Here is a 17738-nt window from a genome sequence, read left to right as displayed (position 1 = left end):
CCACTGCCAACTCTCTCTTGAAAGAGGTGTGACTAGGATCCAAAATAATCAAAGTTATCTTGTTTGTGATGTAGACGATATCTCTATTGGAATAGCAAAAATGCATGCAGCCTACACTGAATCATTTAGTTCGGTTACAACAATTTCTGACAACCTCGCGTATGGCTCAATGAATCTAGAAACCAAATTTGAAGAGTATTTGATAGAAAATATGACAGAGTTAAATTTAAATCTTTCGCTAATTGCTCAATTCGTCGATGAGTTCTCTGAACTCATCAAGGCAAATATTTATTTATCGCTCATTTTATTTGCATTTTTTAATCCTATTTATTTGTTCTAATAGTATGCATTTAGCACGGACTTTCCAGAAGAGGTCGTCATCACACAAAATGATGCCAATGGGAATCTCATCCAATTTACTTATGAAGAACTCAATAGAATTGTCTTCAAGGAATTTATCGAAGGTGTAATTGAGTACATATTAAACGCCGTTGAAGCTCACCGTCCATGCAAGCTGTTAATCTCTGGAAAATATGGGGCTGATACGCACTTTTTTAAAAATCTTACGGAAAAATGTGAGGGGGAGATAAAGCTATGTATTTACCCTGCTAAATCTTCGTTGGATATGATTTCTTCGGGTGCAGTTTCTTCAATTTTAATCTCTCCCGTATCATCACAAATCCCCTACTTTGACGGCGAACAAGTCTCCACATCGAAAAAAATCTTGGAAAATCCCGCTAAGAATGTTAACAGAAATGATGCTTACGACTTCATTGTTGGAATTGGTTTGTAACATCTAAAAAAAAAACTAACTTTGATTTAGTCTTTTAAACTTCCCACTATTTTTTATTTAGATTTTGGTACCACTTTTTCTGGGTGTTCTTATGTCCAACTTAAAGATAAGCACGGAAAACCTATGGATACAAAGACCATTAAGACTATAAAAGACAAATGGTAATATTAGGTGTAAGAGTTTTTGAAACTCCAACAACACTCTGACTGCTATTTATAGGCCAGGAAGCGATCTAAATGTGTTCGGAAAAACCCCAACCTTATTAGCCTACGATAAGAAGATGAAGCCGAAATATTTTGGTGAAGAAGCAAGAATTCAAGCCAACCTTCATAAAGAGCTCAACCTTCTGGAAAATTTTAAATTGTTTTTATGTCCAGAATCTTTAGAAAATTTTTATGGCAACAATAATGATCTGGAAGAACTGAAAGAACAAGGAGGATTTACTGAGGACAAAGACTCGAAAACCGAAGTTCAAGCGGTCAAATTTATTGCTGATTACCTCAAGCTTTTTAAAAATCATATCATTGAGTACATCGTTACCCAAGAAATGGACGAACATTTTACTTTCTATAACAGGTCTAAGCTTTTAAAAAAATACAAGATGCGATATGTGATTACCGTTCCTGCTATGTGGAATTCATCGGCCCGTGACACCATGGTACAAGCTGCGATTGAGGCTACTCTAATCAAAGAAAATGAGATCGACCAGCTTCTTATAATCAGTGAACCCGAAGCAGCAGCCTTGTACTGCGAAAATAGATTTACAGAATATATAGGTGATTTAAAAGGGGATGTAAACGATACAAAATTTATCGTCTGTGATGCTGGCGGAGGAACCGTCGATTTAGTTACTTTTAATTTAAAAGTCAATGAAAACAAGGAGATGATGATTTGTCAAGCTGGTGATGGTGTTGGTGATACTTGCGGCTCAACTTGTCTTGATCTGAGGTTTAAAGACTATGTTATGAACTTTTATGACAGTATTGGAGTAAATATGGAGGAATCAAAAATTCAGCTTGACTCTGTTATGCAGCATTTCATAAAAAATCAAAAGGTAAAAGCATTACATTTAATGTCACAGTTTGCTGTTTTCAATTTAATTTTTAAATAATATAGAGCCAATTTTTGCCTTATTTGCAAAGCGATACTTTCTACGATATACGTTTGCCCGGAAAGAGCGTCTTAAATCTTTCTAACAGTTCCAAGTATAGAATGGCTGATAATAATAGTACACTTAGAATGAATAACCAAGAAATGAAAGATATAGTGTTTGATCCAATCGTTGATCGCATTTTCGCTCTTATCAATGATCAACTAGAGCAGGCAGAGAAAGGAGACAGAAAAATTGACGCGATTTTGATGGTCGGAGGCTTTTCTCAATCTCAATACCTACAGCGACGCATCAAAGACCAGTATAAGGGTGTTTGTCGGGTCAGCGTTCCCTCCGGAGGGATCATGGGTATATCTTATGGCGCCGTTTCTCATGCATTAAACCCTCGTATGTTAACAAAAAAAAATGCCGGACAATCCCTTAGCCTAAATTTCCAAGAGCCTTTTGATAAAAACTTGATTAATTCAGCAAAGAAAGTGAAAGGTTCCAATGGAGACAGAGATTTTAAAAAAGAATTGTTAAAGTATTACGTAACAAGAGGTCAAAAATTGAGATACGAGCGAACATTGTACAAGGAGAATGTATATGTTTTGTATCCCAACGCTGCAGTAATAGGTACATACGATAATAATAAAAAAACCTCAGAACTGACTAACTTTGATATCAGCAATCTTCTCTTGTGACTCTGAAGAAGACGCGGACAATAAATACATTACTACTAGGCATACCAAAATTGTGGAAACTAGAATTATCATGCCGTCTATGGTTGGAATAGATGGGAGAATAATTCACTTCACTGTTAGTCTTCAGATAGAATGTATGGGCCTCAGTGTTACTGTTGAATGTCAAGATCAACTAATTAATGCCGAAGTCCAAAATATCACAAGAAATCAATGTTCTTCTCTTATATTTGAGACTATGCGTAGCATTAATGTGATAGGTACCAAACAACCTTTGCTTTTGTATTCTTTAAGAAACAATTGAATATCCTTTTAATATCAAAGAAAGCTCAAAGCAGAAAACATTTACGTGGATTAGATTTGTTTGCCATAGTTAACTGCCCAAAGAAATCCATTATATACGGGTAAATGACAATTTTAATATAATGCCTAAATTTAACAAGACATATAAACCTTTATAATTTCACATGAGAATAACACTAAAAGTGAACTTTAAGTGCTTCTCCTAGCTGCCTACTATAAAAATAGTCTAATAGATCAGACCACGAGAACTTAAAAGCATATCCTGTCCCAAAAATGAAAGTTAATCCTTAGATGACAAGAGAGCACCTGGGCGAACATTTGTTTTAAGGCGACTATTCCGTGGAGATGAGGTGACTGTCTAGGAGGATGTCAATCCTTGGCTGCCTATACAAACTGAGATATCTCTAGCATATATTTAAACAAAGCAAGATAAATCACCTTCATGATAAATTCGGTTACTAAGCCTCTTACATGTCATTTTTAGTATCCCAGCCAGAATTATATCTCGACAAAGTCTAATGACGAAGAGTGTGTCGACTGGCTTCAAACAGCTACGACCATCCAGGTTGTCTTTTTACTCGTTTCTGAATGCACCCCATTGGACGATGTAGTACTATTTTTGTAAGAAGTTCTTGGAACTAGGGATACCAGAACTCAAGTCAGATTGTACTAAAATGTGAATAAAACAATACAGACAAAAGTAAAGATCCCATCCGACAACGCCAAAAGCTTTACTATCAAGCGACTTTGACAACCAAAATTGTCTCTTCTCTATTCCAAACCAATTAAAAACTACTATGGCCTTTAAAAAACTTTTAAATTTAACAAGTATCGAAGATTTACAGAAATGGGTCGCCCGAGGATCAAAGAGAATTAAAAAAATACTTTTCCTAGAAAAAAAAGCTTCCCATGATAAATTTCATCCAAACATCAATAGCAAACTGGGTTTGCTCACACTTCATTACTCATCTAACTTATCTAATATTTGGACTATTTATTGGCTGAGTCGTGGTAACACATTTATGTACGACAGCAAAGAATGACTTTTGACTGGATGACGGGATAGGCTTTTTAATATCGTTTTTCTTTTTCTCCCCTTTTTTAAAAATATGCCTAGCTTGAATCAGGTAGAATACATCGTCGGAATAGGTGAGTGGCCATAATACAACTTCTTAGACAAATCTTATAACAGTTTATGCAGCAGATTTAGGAATAGTCACTTCAACTGTCTCTATAGCTCACGTGAACGATCCATTTAATATTATTACCGTTTTATCCTGGTACTTCACTAATTGAAATAAACTGTTGCGTTTATAAAAGTTGCTAAAGACTTAGATAGGGATGATTTGAAGAAAAGCTCCCCAAAATTCCTCTCTTCAGTTCTGTACCTGAATGACGGGAACAATACCCCATTATGTGGTATCAGACACGACGATGTCGGCGATTTAGGTGTTTACGTGGCTAACATCGGCCAATATCTTTTTGATATCGATGCTTCAAATGTAAAACTTGGCCAAATGATGGATGGTTTGACCCTTCAAAAAGTGATGTCTGATTATTTGAAATATTTTATTCAACTTGCCCTTAAAAGATTGCAGATTCATGACAAAGTTATCAAAAATATCCACTTCGAAGAATTTGTCAACGAAGAGTTTATTGACGAAGGCATTAAAACTGTTTGTTATTGTGTCATTTGTCCGACCGATCGACAAGAATTTATGAAAGATTGCTTCATCGAAGCAGGAATTATCGAAGAGTCTGAAGCTGAGCACCAACTTTCATTTGTCATCGAAGCGGTTGCTACTGCTCACCATCAACTCTCCCTTGAAAGAGATGTGACTAGGATCCAAAATAACCAAAATTATCTTGTTTGCGATGTAGGCGATATCTCTATTGGATTAGCAAAAATACATGCAGCTTCTACTGAATCCCTTAGCGTTATTACAAAAATTTATGACGATCTCACACTAGGCTCTATAAATCTGGAGACGAATTTTAAAAATCATCTGATAGATAATATGGCAGATTTGAATTTGAATAATTTATTGATTGATCAATTTGTCGACAAGTTCTTAAAAATAAAGGTAATTTATATGCATTTACAACTAAAGCCATAAATTACTAATATAGTATACGTGCGTTACTAGTATGCATTTACCATGGATACTCCGGACATGGTTGCCATCTCAAGCGAGAACTCCAATGGGGATACCGTTAATTTTACGTATGATGATCTTAACCGAATTGTTTTCGAACCATTTGTCAAAAGCATAACTGAATTCATATCTAACGCGGAAGAAGCTAATAATCAATGCCATTTGTTTCTCTCTGGAAAGTATGGCGTCGATACATACTTTATAGAGAAGCTTAAAGCCAAAAATGCGGGAGGGTTGACGTTTCACCATTCTACTGTTGATTATAAACTTGAGAAGGTTTCCTCGGGCGCTGTATCTTCAATAATAAGCACCTATAAATCCCAAATACCCTTCTTCCTCGATAATGAGAACCGATTCCTATTTCCTGATAAAGAAAGGTTATTACCAGAAAAAGTGCTGGAGGAATCTACTGATGATAACAATGGAAATGACACTTATGATTTTATTGTTGGAATTGGTTTGTCACTGCTAAAAAAAAAACTCCTAGACTTAAATAAGTTTGTCTTAATTGTCCCGATATTTCTTTTAGATTTTGGTACCAGTTTCTCTGGATGTTCTTATGTCAAACTCAAAGATAAGGATGGAAAACCTGTGACTGAAAAAATTATCAAGACTATAAGTAAAAAGTGGTAATACTCAATGCAAGTGTTCTCAAAATTTCAACAATACCCTAATTGGTAATCATAGGCCAGGAAACTGTCTAAATAAGCACACTAGAGCACCAACTTCGTTAATTTACGATAAAAATATGAGGCCGGAATATTGGGGCGAAGAAGCAATTCTTAAAGCCACGCGTCATAAAGATCGCAAACTTTTGAAAAATTTTAAAATGTTTTTATGTCCATATTCTATGGAGGGTTTTTATGGTATGACTTATGATCCGCAAAATCTGAAAGAACAAGTAGAATTTGCTGATGACGGAACTACAGAAAACAAAGTGAATGTGATCAGAGTTATTGCTGATTATCTCAGGCGCTTTCATCATCATTCTATTAAATACATCCTTGCTGAAGAAATGGATGAAATATATTCATTTTTTAATAGGACAGAGCTTTTGGAAAAATACAAGATTAGATATGTGATTACTGTACCTGCCATGTGGAATTCTTTAGCACGTGATAGCATGGTGCAAGCAGCAATTGAAGCTACAATGATTAAAGAAAACGAGGTCAACCAGCTTCTTATAATCAGTGAGCCCGAGGCAGCGGCATTGTACTGTGAGAAGAAATTTACTGAGCACTTAAATAGTCTGGAAGGGAATATAAACGATACAAATTTCATTGTATGTGATGCTGGTAGTAGAACCGTGGATTTAGTTACTTTTAATTTGCAAGTCAATGAAAAAAAAGAATCGATGATTTGTCAAATTGGTGACGGTGTTGGTGATACATGTGGCTCAACTTATCTTGACGTAAGATTTAAAAACTACCTCTTTGAATTTTATAACAATTTTGGAGTGAACATAGAGAGAAATAAAATTACTCTTGACGATGTCATGCGTGATTTTGTAACAAATCACAAGGTAACAGAGATGTAATTATGTGAACATAGCTCTTCCCAACTAATTTTTAAATGATATAGCCTGATTTTATGCCTAATTTGCAAGGAGACACTTATTATGACATCGATTTGCCTGGGAAGGGGATTATAAACTTTACTGGAGATTCTACCTACAGAATGGCTAATGGGAATAAGACGCTGAGAATGAAGAACCAAGATATGAAAGAAATAATATTCGACCCTATAGTTAATCGTATTTTTGCCCTCATTGATGATCAAATTAAGCAGGCCAGCAAAATGGATAGTAAAATTGACGCAATTTTGATGGTTGGTGGCTTTTCCCAATCCAGATACCTACAGAAGCGCATCAAAGACCAATATAAGGGTGTTTGTCATGTCAGCGTTCCGTTCGAAGGTGTCACGGCTATATCTCATGGCGCTGTTTCTTACGCTTTGAATCCCCGTATGATATCAAAAAAATCTGCCGGACAATCCCTTGGGTTAGAAGTACAAGCCCCTTTCTATAAAGAATTGACTGATTCAGCAGAGAAAAAAGTTATTGGTCCAAACGGAGTTGCTTTTGAAAGAGGTCGCTTAGATTACTTTGTAGAAAAAAATCAACAACTGGAAGGCGATCGACGAACGGTATATATGAAAGATGTATTTGTTCAATACCCCAGCGCTGCAATTATAGGTAATTATGACCATTACAAACTACATCCATCAGTTAGCTAATTTTTATATTAGCAATCTTCTCTTGTGACTCTAGAACAGGTGCTAATGATAGATATGTTACTGACAATCACGCTAAGATAATGGAAACCAAAATCATCATGCCGTCTGTCAACAAGAGAGACGGAGACCTAGTCAAATTCAAAGTTAGTCTTCAAATAGAGCATATCGGGGTCAGTGTTACTATTGAATGTCAAGATCCACATATCAATGAGGAAGTTCGAAAGATCACTAAAAACCAAAGGTCCTCTCTTAAAATTAAACCCAAATACAGCCTTAATGTGGCAAGCTCAAAACAGTCGTTGGCCTCATATTCTAATACTGGCTATCTTTTCAGTATTACAGAGACCTCATAAGCAAGAAAGTAAACGCGGGTTAGATTAGTTTGTTATTTAACAGCCCAAAAAATCTGAATTTATGCGGACACAACATCTTTAATATAGTGCCTAAATTAAACAAGACATGTGAACCCTTATAATTACACTCATGATGATACATTTGTCGGCTTAGCTCTTACACTGGATGGAGAAATTTAACGGGGTATATAATTAATTTTATTTTTAGAAAAAGGCGAACGAGTATTTTTGTTTCGCATTGAAAACGGGTCGCAAAAGGATCATTCTGTGATATTTAATATTGAAAACAGATGTAAGCTATGGTCATAGCTTGTAGGGAAGAAAAAATTGGGTCTGCAGGAATGCTCCCTTGCCTATCACACCAAATTAAAAAAAAGCGCTTTAGTAACTATGGTAGAGACTAAAAATTGATCACAAAAGTGTTGTCCAATATTATGTCTAGAGCTTACTCAAAACTGATTGCATTCACATATGTTTTAAATTATGGGTCTATCCAATGCTCTCTTGCTTAAATGTTTCAACACCGTCAATGTTTTATGACCATCAATACATATTTCATTCGATAAAAGGGTAATAAGCTGTCCTCGTATTATTGTTTGATTTAAAAATTTTTGAACAATAGTTCTTCTGTGGGCGATTTGCATAAGCATATTGTTTTGAGAGATAAATTATATCTAATAAGGTGTAAAAATCTATCAGGCGATTTATTAGGTTTTTTTTACAAATAAACATCAGAAAAAATACGATACTTGACGGAATTGAGACAAACATAAAGAGTGGGCTTAACGAAGTCTTTTTAAAAGATATGTTAGTAGTTGAGTTGGGCTTTTCTTTTCGAACCAGATTTTGCCCTTCCCTCCCTAATAAAGGCGTCTATAAAAGTGTACAATGCCTGCCGCTGCCCTGTTGTTAAATTAGCGGATGCATATATAGCTTATAGATTCTGCCGTATAATGAATTATTATTTTCTATAAGTTAGGCAGATTATTGTTGTTGTTCGTCTTGGTTGATAAGAGCTTAATCAACAACCAACTGGAATTATTAACATAAAATTCAAGTGTCACTATACATGGATTTGTTACTATTTATACTTAAAATACTTTGTACATTATTTGTATGCGTCATAACATAGTACCACAAGATATGCGTGACAATTTTGTGTTGATCATATCTGGATAATGTTTCATACCCAATTTTAGCAGAAGAGTAAACAAGCTAATAATATTGAACGTTATTATCTATACATGTAACGATGAAAGCAAGCACACGTTTTAAGACGGGCTTTTATCATTAATTAGACAGTCGATGGCTGCGGCTTCAAGGTAGAAGCCGAGACCAAAAATCCTCAATAAAATTATATCTGTTTATTGTTTACAGCTTATGTCATAAAAGATACATATATTGATGATTTAACTTAATCACAAGCATAAATAAAACAGACCCATTAAGCTCTGTGCATCGATTGAAATATTGTCAGTAATGATCTTTCATAGAACTTGTTTTTACTGAACAAGAAGATGTGAATACAGTGTCTGTTTTAGCGATATACAAAGCTAAACGTTTGCCTTTTATTTGTGGACATTTAGAATCATCAAGGTCATTGTGACAACCTTATTATTCATTTCAATAGCTTGTGAAACAAGAAAAAGAAGCGCCGTATAAAAGTCTTCTTCAGATTTGATAGTCATATATTCATTGCAATCGTAACCATCTGACGAATATGGGTGGCAATACTTGATTTCAGCTTGATTGAATCCCATCCTCTTTTTAATTTGAGGTAAAACTAAATCATCATTTACTTCGAGCAGCATTCCGCGGTTTCCAACTGATGCCGGGCCATTGATATTGAGTAAAACAATATTTTTTGCTTTTAACTGGTGTGAATGATAATATGCGAGTAAGATACACCTTGGTCATTTTATGTGAGATCGTTGTATTACCTTTTCTAATTGAGTTCGGATTGTTCTTTTAAGACTTTCCACTCTCTTGTTTTGTTCTTCATTCATAATAGGTATACCAGCAATATTTGGGCTGAAAATTTAATTCCGCTATTTATATGCGTCTCAATCGCGTGAACCCTCGGAACCCAATACATATAAAGATGATAAATAAATTGGTACATAATTACACTATGTCAGCAGTACCACGGTTTTGCTTTAAACGCCTTTTCTTTATTATAGCAACTTCAAAGTTCAAAATGCCTGGAAAATCTACATATTCAAAATTCTTTGTTGTAAGATATGATGATTTAATTTGTAACAAGCATTTTGAGCGAATAATTTTTTTTTTTTGAATATCTATAGCTGAAGTATAACATAAAACCTGCTTTGGACACCCATTTTTTCATTAATTTGGATTATCAGAAATCTTTTGGTCAGCGTGAGAAGACAACCATGGTATATATTTTTGACGAGGATCAATCTTTTGTCGATATCATTAAGAAAAAGTTGATGAGGGAAGGAGTTACATACAAAAAAATAGTAGCAATATGTGAAGTATGCTTAAATATAACCATAAAAGACGACGAAGATCTTATGGCAGCAATACTAAACGAGTGGATTTTTGTTGACAGCAGAAAAACTGAACTGAATCTCTTAGTTTTATGATTAAAGCCTTTTCATAATGAATAAAATACATTCATGATCCTTTTTCACAGAGACATGCTTTACCACAATAGTTTTTTATTTATTTATGTTCAAGAAGCTAGTATGTCAGGTTTCAATGCGTAATGTACAGCCCCGAGTGAGACCGCAGACATACTTTCTAAAGGTACAATCAATAGAACAGCCGGTTCATATCTAGTTCGTAAACGTTGTTGCAAATATTTTGATTGTGCAAACCCACCCACCAAAAATAGAAATCGCACCTTGCACCTTTTCATTTGCTTATCTAATAAAGCCTCTATTCTTTCCATAACAGGATTGAACACCCGATTGTCCATGACTTCGTTTTTAATACGAAGTGTTCGATTACTATCTGCCAAGATGTAATTTTTGTTTTGTTCTGTCTTGACTGATTCAGCAATGACATACGAGCCAGGAAGTTCAATATCATAATAACTATCATTGGTCGTATCCGGCATAAAATCAACCTACACAGCTCTTAAATATTAGTTTACAGGTTGAAGGTTGTTCCCCAATCCAAACATACCTTGATGCGATTTACAAATCTATCCATGAATTCATCAAATTTACTGATGGCTGGATCAAAATGAACACCAATGTCTTTATAAAACTGCAAAATAAATGTTCTGAAATTCGCATCCAAATAAAAGGAGCCACACGTATCACTTTGACAATCACCCAATTGAGTCATATACCGTGTTGAGCTTAAATGGAAAGTACCCACGTCCACTGTGCCTCCACCCGCATCACATACGATAAAAGTCACATTACCATTTTTCAATTCTTGGGTCTGGTTTCGACAGTATAAAGCAGCCGCTTCTAGCTCAGTGATGACAATGATTTCATCATGTTTTTTTACAATATTAGCTTGAAATGCAGCATTCATTACAATTTGGCGAGTAACAGTGTTCCAGATTGCAGGGACTGTCATGACGTATTTGGTCTTGGGCTTTTTTTCGCTCTTTAATAATCGCATGGCTAGATTTGTCTTATCCACCTCTCCCACAAAATTTAGTATGTGTCGATAGAACAGCTTGAGGTAATCTGAAATCACGTCTTCCAAAATAATCTCATTATCAGGGTTATTATAGACGTCCAATAAGATGCCTGCTGATTCTTTGTCCAATTTAGCCTGTGAAAGAGACAGGTACAATTTAAAGTTCTCAAGTAAATTGTTTTCTTTACGAACACGAGCTCTTGACTTCGCCTCTTGGCCCCAGAATTTCACTTTGTTGCCCATATCGTCGTACATAAGAACAGTGGGTGCTTTGATACCCGATTTGTCTCCAGGCCTAAAAGACTCATGTCAAATGATGCTAGATCATAAGACAGTGAAACACGTACCATCCTGACTTTATAGTCTTTATCAACTTGGGATTGTCTAGACGAGAATAGGAACAACCAGAGAGCGTAGTACCAAAATCTATAATAATGCGTAAGAAGCAAAATCGAGTTAATCTATTTTCCAACTTACCAATACCCAGTATCAAAGCAAATGGTTTAGCAGCATCCTTTTTTTTTCGAAACAAAATATCCGTAGAGTTCCTCCGAGTCGGTTTAATAATATGTTGTGCAAAATGAACCGCGTCTATGTCACTCCCGTTTATTTTTGTCGTAAAATGTAATCGTGGCTCATTTTCCTTAATCAATTCTGCCTTGATAAAGCATTTGTTTATAAACGCTTGTAAAGCACTCGGACATATCATGCAGTAACTCATCATTTCTTGCTTAACGCCTTTAAATCTTTCAGTCTCCTTGAGCTTCGTCATAGCCAACTCATGAAAACCTCTCAAATAGTCTGTAACAACCATTGCAATGGTCAGGTCATATTGTTCCAGCTCTTTGTTTGCCAAATTTAGATCCAATAAATACTTGACCATGTTTGGAATATAGATATCGCCTTTCTCTATATCGTTGGGAGAGACGCCACAAAGTACTGTTTTGTTCTTCTTGTATAGGAGCGAAGCAGGAAGCTGCCGGTGATTTTTTGACCTGTGATTATTATAATCATTAAGATAACCTTTTATGCGACAATAAAACAAGTGATTGTACCAATTATCAATGGTGTAGACGGTCGGATCATCTTCATAGGCTATTGAAAAGCTAAACGCTGTAGATCCAAAGTCTGAATGCTTTTAATACAATGCAAACTTAAGGAATAAACACTCCAGCTTACCTATGCCTACAACAAATGGGTATTGGTTTAATTGACGAGGCATCTAAAATACAAAAGGGATAACGAAAAAAAAAAAAATGATTTTTTAGAATCAGTTATTGTTAAACGTTGTACAAGGCCAGAATCTTACATAACAAATACGGTTTTGAATGATCGAGCAGACAGACAGACATACAGACAGAGACAGAGACAGAGACAGAGACAGAGACAGAGACAGAGACAGAGACAGAGACAGAGACAGAGACAGAGACAGAGACAGAGACAGAGACAGAGACAGAGACAGAGACAGAGACAGAGACAGAGACAGAGACAGAGACAGAGACAGAGACAGAGACAGAGACAGAGACAGAGACAGAGACAGAGACAGAGACAGAGACAGAGACAGAGACAGAGACAGAGACAGAGACAGAGACAGAGACAGAGACAGAGAGAGATGGTTTTTTTTAGTTACTTGAACGCCAGAGATGGGCGAATGTTCTTAGGTTTCTTTACGTTCATCATGTCTGAATACGAAGGCTGGTCCACGGCGAGTCTTTTTCTTGTATTCGATAAAACGCAATGAGTTTCATGGGCAACCATGATTCGTTTCAATTGATCAAAATGCATGATGAGGGAAGGCAGCTCGGAAATGCATTTTGGAACGTTGAAAGAAAATAGCTCAACCATGACACAGACGTCAATTGTTTCAGGTGACACGAGATACACGGAAACATGGTATCCTTTATCAAAAAAAAAAAAAAAAATTTTAGAAACGCACAGAATTAGTATTTTGACCATGGACTTACCAACAGCTTGTACAGCAATCATGGACTTGACGTTGTTCTTAACGAGCGTGTCCATGCAAAAATTCACTAGCCTTAGGGTGTCTTCATGGGTTATGCGGGTTTGGCAGCGACTTTTGTCGGGCTTAACCTCCACATACCCAGTTGAAAAATGTATCCTTCGTTGCTCTGCTTGGAATATATTGCCGTCGGGTCTTTGTGATTCGGTGTCAGGAAGACAGACGTTCAGCCTAAATTTGGGTGAAGAAATGATCAATAAACAGCACATTCAAAATAGCTTTATGTTTTACTGACCACCTAAAATGCCTATTTTCTTCTGGACGATGGAAAATTGGGCTTAAAACTGGGTCCAAATAAGTTCCGATTAGCTCCGACTCTCCCACGTCATCACCCAATCGTTCTTGATTAGGCAGCTTGTTCAGACTATTAGATGTTTAATTTTAATAAGAAATTCTAAGAATTAATTTTACGTAATAACTCACCAGTTGATGATGATGTCGATTAATTTATCGTCTTCATCACTTGCCTCTTTGGCAATGTCGTTGATAAGCTGCTTAATCTTCCTTCTCTCCGTCCTCACGGAAAGCCCCTAAAAATAGTTCTTATCAATTCTGGAATATACATACACAAACTTGGATTATTAACTTACACGCAAAACAGAAGTTATCTCATTAAATATCTTAGTTTCAAACGTGATTTGGCAGTTTAGGTATTTGTCAAGCAACGTTTCATGCAACATTGTAAGTGTTTCAAGTCCGAAACAGTTGACTTGACTATCAGCATATTCGTTATCTTTCAGCAAGATGACGTTTCGCAATGCTCTAGATAATCGTTGTTAGAATCATATCTTTGTATTGTTGCAAAGGTACTTGAACTTACGCCAGTTGATGAAGGTCAGCATCAACGTGAAAACCAGCTTGTTCTGACCTTTCTTGCGACTGTTGACGATAAAGCTTAAACCGATCTGAAACGTTTATACCACTAAGTATTATGTCATCATCAGGCTGTCTAACTTGATTTTCTTCATCTAGGGCGGCATCATGTTCTTCATCGTTGTTCTATTTAACATAGTTAAAGCAATTAGCACTCTCAAGTTTAGAAATAACATTGGAGATATTCAACAATAGATACTCCAGAAAAAAACTTTAGTTACCTCCAATCTGTCTCTTACTGTGCGACTGACGTTTGTTACAGATGAGCTTAACGTGTTCCAGCCTTCTGCTGCTATATTGCTTTCCGCCTTAGCTTCGGAAAAAAGAGTAAGTAGATCTACATCCACACAAGGCCCTCTCTTTCTTTTGCCCTTGACATTAAAAAAAGCCGTTTTTAGCTTATGCTGTAAATTAGCTTTTGCCACAGCATGCGTTTCAAAGTGCTGTATGAAGCTTTTGACTTCTTCACGGTTTTGGTCGCAGAAACTGACTAGATTGGGATACCTAGTCTCTCGAATGAATTGTTCCATAACTGCAAAGTTTCAAACAAGCTTTTAGTACAACCTGGAGTTAGGGCTAAAAAACACGTAGTATTAAGTACCTTTTACAATGTCTGACATTCTCTCTCTTCCAAGTTTAGTATAAAAAAGAATGAAAAGGGAGATTTAAAGTGGTCAAATGTTTTTTGTTTCATTTTAAACACGCGCATTTGTGGCGTTAGACGGAGTTTTTTTTATGATATGCTAGACACGCGACGCCAAATGACGGTCAAAAAATTATTTTAAAACCAGTCTTTTTTGCGTTCTGACAAGAAAAAAAAAATACGAAATGACTTGCAAAATCATACAAAATGGAAAGATTTCCCTTTACTTGAAGATTATCGTTGAGTAGGTAGTAGGGGGCCATGTATAACTGGCTTCTCTTTGAAGGAAGCTCAATCAATCCAACATGGTGCTAAATGTTTACAGTATTTGTAACAGCGGAAGTTAGCTGCGCTATAACTGTACGAGCCTTGGCCACGTCGTGGTGCCTCATGAATTCGGCCAGTGCCAAAAAAACGGGGGTTATTTTTGGAATGCGTTTGCTCAAAAAGGAATTTTATAACACTAACAGGCCGACAGCGAAGAGAAATAAGGAAGTAGCCAAGGTAAATAAGTAAGAGAAAAAAAGAATGATAAGTTGATTTAGTGAAGAACAAAAAATTGACTTATTTCTCGTAATTAGTGGTGAACGTCAAGTAATGGTTTTCCCGATCAACCTCGTTTTTTGTTCGATGCCTGCTAGAAAAGTAAACATCCAGACATGATAAATAACAGCGATTTCAGAATCATTGAAAAAATTAGCAGCGTTGTCATCAATTGATCTTCGGTATTATCTAAAGAGGCCATTCTTTATTCGGTCGCGACGTATATTTTCTATTGAATCACCATCCAAGGATTCTCTTCCATTAAAAGGTGTCTAATGCTGTACGTTGTCCAAGCTATTAGGAAAGTTAATGAAGTCGACATCACCGGGTCTATCTGGTGGTATCAAGTCAATATCATCTGCAATATCAATAATAGCATTGATAAAAATTGCATTCATACCACCCATTCTTCTTGACTTAATCAGCATGGAGTAAACGCCAATCACTCTCACCGTAAATCCGGCCGAAAACCTCCTCAACAGACCTTACTGCTTTATAATATATGGAACATGAATCAGATAATGCTGTACTAGATGAGATACGCTACGAGAAATATATGATAATTGTGCCAATTCGCAAAATATTTGGTAAAAGTAAGCTTATACCGTAATTCTCCATATTTTAATAATCCCACTTACCGTCCATTTTAGTAATCAAGTCTGGTGTGAGATTCCACTGAGAGGCTAGATAGCAGCCTTTGAGCAAGCCAAGAACATTGTTTTCGACGGAACTGTTTGAGAGGAAACGTACAACCAATGTAGGAACAATATACAGAAGGAAGTCCACTTAATCCACCGCATGTGCATCATCAATATTTTCGAAAACGTTGTCAAAGCTGTCTTGGGAAGACATGAGGACGTGCTTTCGTGATGAAGTTATACAATCCCAAATAATACCCAAACTGTTTCTTGAAATTTAAAATGGATAGTTGACAATTGAAGCGGTTTTATCTGCATTCGTGTAGTAGTACTCTTGATCTTTGGAAATATTTACATGATCAGATCGTATTAATGCTTGCCGTTTCCCGAAAATGTCGATCGCTACCTGAAAAGACTTGGTTGGTGGATGTTTTTTAATCTATAGTAAGTACACTTTATTAGTCTTGAGAAAAGAAAATGTTACTTGATAATACTTACAGGATTTTCAGTTATATAGTCTTGCAGTGGTTTCAAATATATTCCGCAAAATTTATTGTCTGGTTATCTCCCTTTCGATTCACAAAAACGACCACCATATGTACTGCTGTTAGAATTGATGTGGGCCATATCCGCCACAACTGGTGGAATAGCACCAGATGTCAGCAATAAATAGACTTTAAGGCGATAGATTTCGGTAACACCACGCTTAACAACAAGCCCATAGGCTTCCAAATCCTTCAACTCGATGATGATGGGCCACAAGAATGAATCCAGATGAGTAGGTTTTTTAGGACTGGGTAAAATTGCTAGCTCGTTTGTGTATCTAATGCCTATTTTTTAGAAATTGTTAGTTTCAAGACAAGTATATACTTCTACCTGATGCAAAGATCAAGACCAAATATGACAACGTGGATAATTTTCAAAGTAGTCTTACCCTCTTTTGGTTTATAAACTCATCGGTGTAAAGACCAATTGCAGTATCGTCAGGATTGGAGAACATACCTTTCCTTACCAGATCTTTGTAAATTTGTCCATTAAAAGTACCACTCAATAGCGTGTCACTTAATTCTCTGTCAGCTTTGTAACGAAGAAGGCTTCCGGTGTGAGGATCAGCCAACATATTCGAAATAGATCACCTATAGACATCAACTTCATGCTGGCGTTGGGACCTTATGAATTCTGTGCTAGTCTTTTATCGCTTTCGTCACAGTCAACCCATTGCTCTTCCTTATCGTCCAATCCACACAATCTACAGTCTTTGGGACATCTGTCAAATTCTTGACCTTAAACACTGAATTTAGATTGGACCAAATCATCAACAACTTCACCATAGCTAATCTTAGCTTCGGGTTCTGAATGCAATATAAATTCGATGTTAGGGGATTCAAGTATTAAGACGGTACGTTTATTTTTATTACCTATCACTATTTCGTCGTGTTTCGAATAATTGCATTAACAAAACTGACGATGTCTCTGTAGACAGCTTTGGCAATCTTGCGTTGTAACATCTATTAGGAAAGATGGAAGCTCTTTAATTAAGCTTCCGTGAATGAATCGGATTCGAATCTACTGGCAAGACATATGCGAGCTATTGCCTTCTTCTTCCTCAAAGCTACATTCACATTTACAGTTAATTTGGTCATCCACAGCAATCCTGCCTGCGGGGGATCTTAAAATTACCTTGTAAGTTGATTTTATTTTGTTCATGCATAATCAAAGTATCAGTGCTCAAATACTACCAATTAGCCCGAACCGGAAATTCAGAAGAA

General features: G+C 36.2%; 5 protein-coding genes across 5 annotated transcripts; 2 read left to right on the top strand and 3 right to left on the bottom strand.

Annotated features, from left to right (window-relative positions):
• Nucleotides 1-74: 74 nt before the first annotated feature.
• EV154DRAFT_555881 (uncharacterized protein) lies at nucleotides 75-3512 on the top strand (the record flags this gene model as incomplete). The annotated part of the gene is made up of 9 exons (XM_051605308.1): nucleotides 75-253; nucleotides 344-785; nucleotides 855-954; nucleotides 1013-1847; nucleotides 1910-2519; nucleotides 2572-2837; nucleotides 2909-2988; nucleotides 3121-3166; nucleotides 3372-3512. Exons 1-9 carry the CDS (start codon nucleotides 101-103, stop codon nucleotides 3510-3512), a joined length of 2673 nt encoding a protein of 890 aa, XP_051452211.1. The 5' UTR covers nucleotides 75-100.
• Nucleotides 3513-5312: 1800 nt separating this feature from the next.
• EV154DRAFT_555880 (uncharacterized protein) lies at nucleotides 5313-7631 on the top strand (the record flags this gene model as incomplete). The annotated part of the gene is made up of 5 exons (XM_051605307.1): nucleotides 5313-5500; nucleotides 5573-5672; nucleotides 5731-6454; nucleotides 6625-7237; nucleotides 7291-7631. The coding sequence occupies exons 3-5, from the start codon at nucleotides 5792-5794 to the stop codon at nucleotides 7629-7631; spliced, it is 1617 nt and encodes a 538-aa protein (XP_051452210.1). The 5' UTR covers nucleotides 5313-5500; nucleotides 5573-5672; nucleotides 5731-5791.
• A 2630-nt stretch (nucleotides 7632-10261) lies between these two features.
• EV154DRAFT_76778 (uncharacterized protein) lies at nucleotides 10262-11692 on the bottom strand. The gene is made up of 2 exons (XM_051607765.1): nucleotides 10782-11692; nucleotides 10262-10722 (listed from the first exon to the last, which is right to left on the bottom strand). Exons 1-2 carry the CDS (start codon nucleotides 11505-11507, stop codon nucleotides 10327-10329), a joined length of 1122 nt encoding a protein of 373 aa, XP_051452209.1. The 5' UTR covers nucleotides 11508-11692; the 3' UTR covers nucleotides 10262-10326.
• EV154DRAFT_76798 (uncharacterized protein) lies at nucleotides 11428-12499 on the bottom strand. Its single transcript, XM_051607766.1, has one exon. The coding sequence runs from the start codon at nucleotides 12133-12135 to the stop codon at nucleotides 11572-11574; it is 564 nt and encodes a 187-aa protein (XP_051452208.1). The 5' UTR covers nucleotides 12136-12499; the 3' UTR covers nucleotides 11428-11571.
• Nucleotides 12500-12837: 338 nt separating this feature from the next.
• EV154DRAFT_472758 (uncharacterized protein) lies at nucleotides 12838-14799 on the bottom strand. The gene is made up of 8 exons (XM_051597915.1): nucleotides 14747-14799; nucleotides 14367-14677; nucleotides 14093-14271; nucleotides 13863-14034; nucleotides 13696-13802; nucleotides 13508-13636; nucleotides 13217-13443; nucleotides 12838-13150 (listed from the first exon to the last, which is right to left on the bottom strand). The coding sequence occupies exons 1-8, from the start codon at nucleotides 14763-14765 to the stop codon at nucleotides 12879-12881; spliced, it is 1416 nt and encodes a 471-aa protein (XP_051452207.1). The 5' UTR covers nucleotides 14766-14799; the 3' UTR covers nucleotides 12838-12878.
• Nucleotides 14800-17738: the final 2939 nt, after the last annotated feature.

The sequence above is a fragment of the Mucor mucedo genome, assembly GCF_025094135.1.
Source record: "Mucor mucedo strain NRRL 3635 chromosome Unknown EV154scaffold_154, whole genome shotgun sequence".
NCBI classification, from domain to species: Eukaryota; Fungi; Mucoromycota; class Mucoromycetes; order Mucorales; family Mucoraceae; genus Mucor; species Mucor mucedo.
This window is presented reverse-complemented; position numbering and strand designations above follow the sequence as displayed.

Excerpts from the sequence above, each read along its gene's own strand:
- EV154DRAFT_76778 (XM_051607765.1), bottom strand. The coding sequence starts at position 11,507 with ATGTACGACGATATGGGCAACAAAGTGAAATTCTGGGGCCAAGAGGCG. Across the intron at positions 10,723-10,781 it reads GATTTGTAAATCGCATCAAG|GTTGATTTTATGCCGGATAC; the intron begins GTATGTTTGGAT and ends AGAGCTGTGTAG.
- EV154DRAFT_76798 (XM_051607766.1), bottom strand. The coding sequence starts at position 12,135 with ATGGTCAAGTATTTATTGGATCTAAATTTGGCAAACAAAGAGCTGGAA.
- EV154DRAFT_472758 (XM_051597915.1), bottom strand. Across the intron at positions 14,035-14,092 it reads GCTGACCTTCATCAACTGGC|AGCATTGCGAAACGTCATCT; the intron begins GTAAGTTCAAGT and ends ACGATTATCTAG. Across the intron at positions 13,151-13,216 it reads GATTGCTGTACAAGCTGTTG|GATACCATGTTTCCGTGTAT; the intron begins GTAAGTCCATGG and ends TTTTTGATAAAG.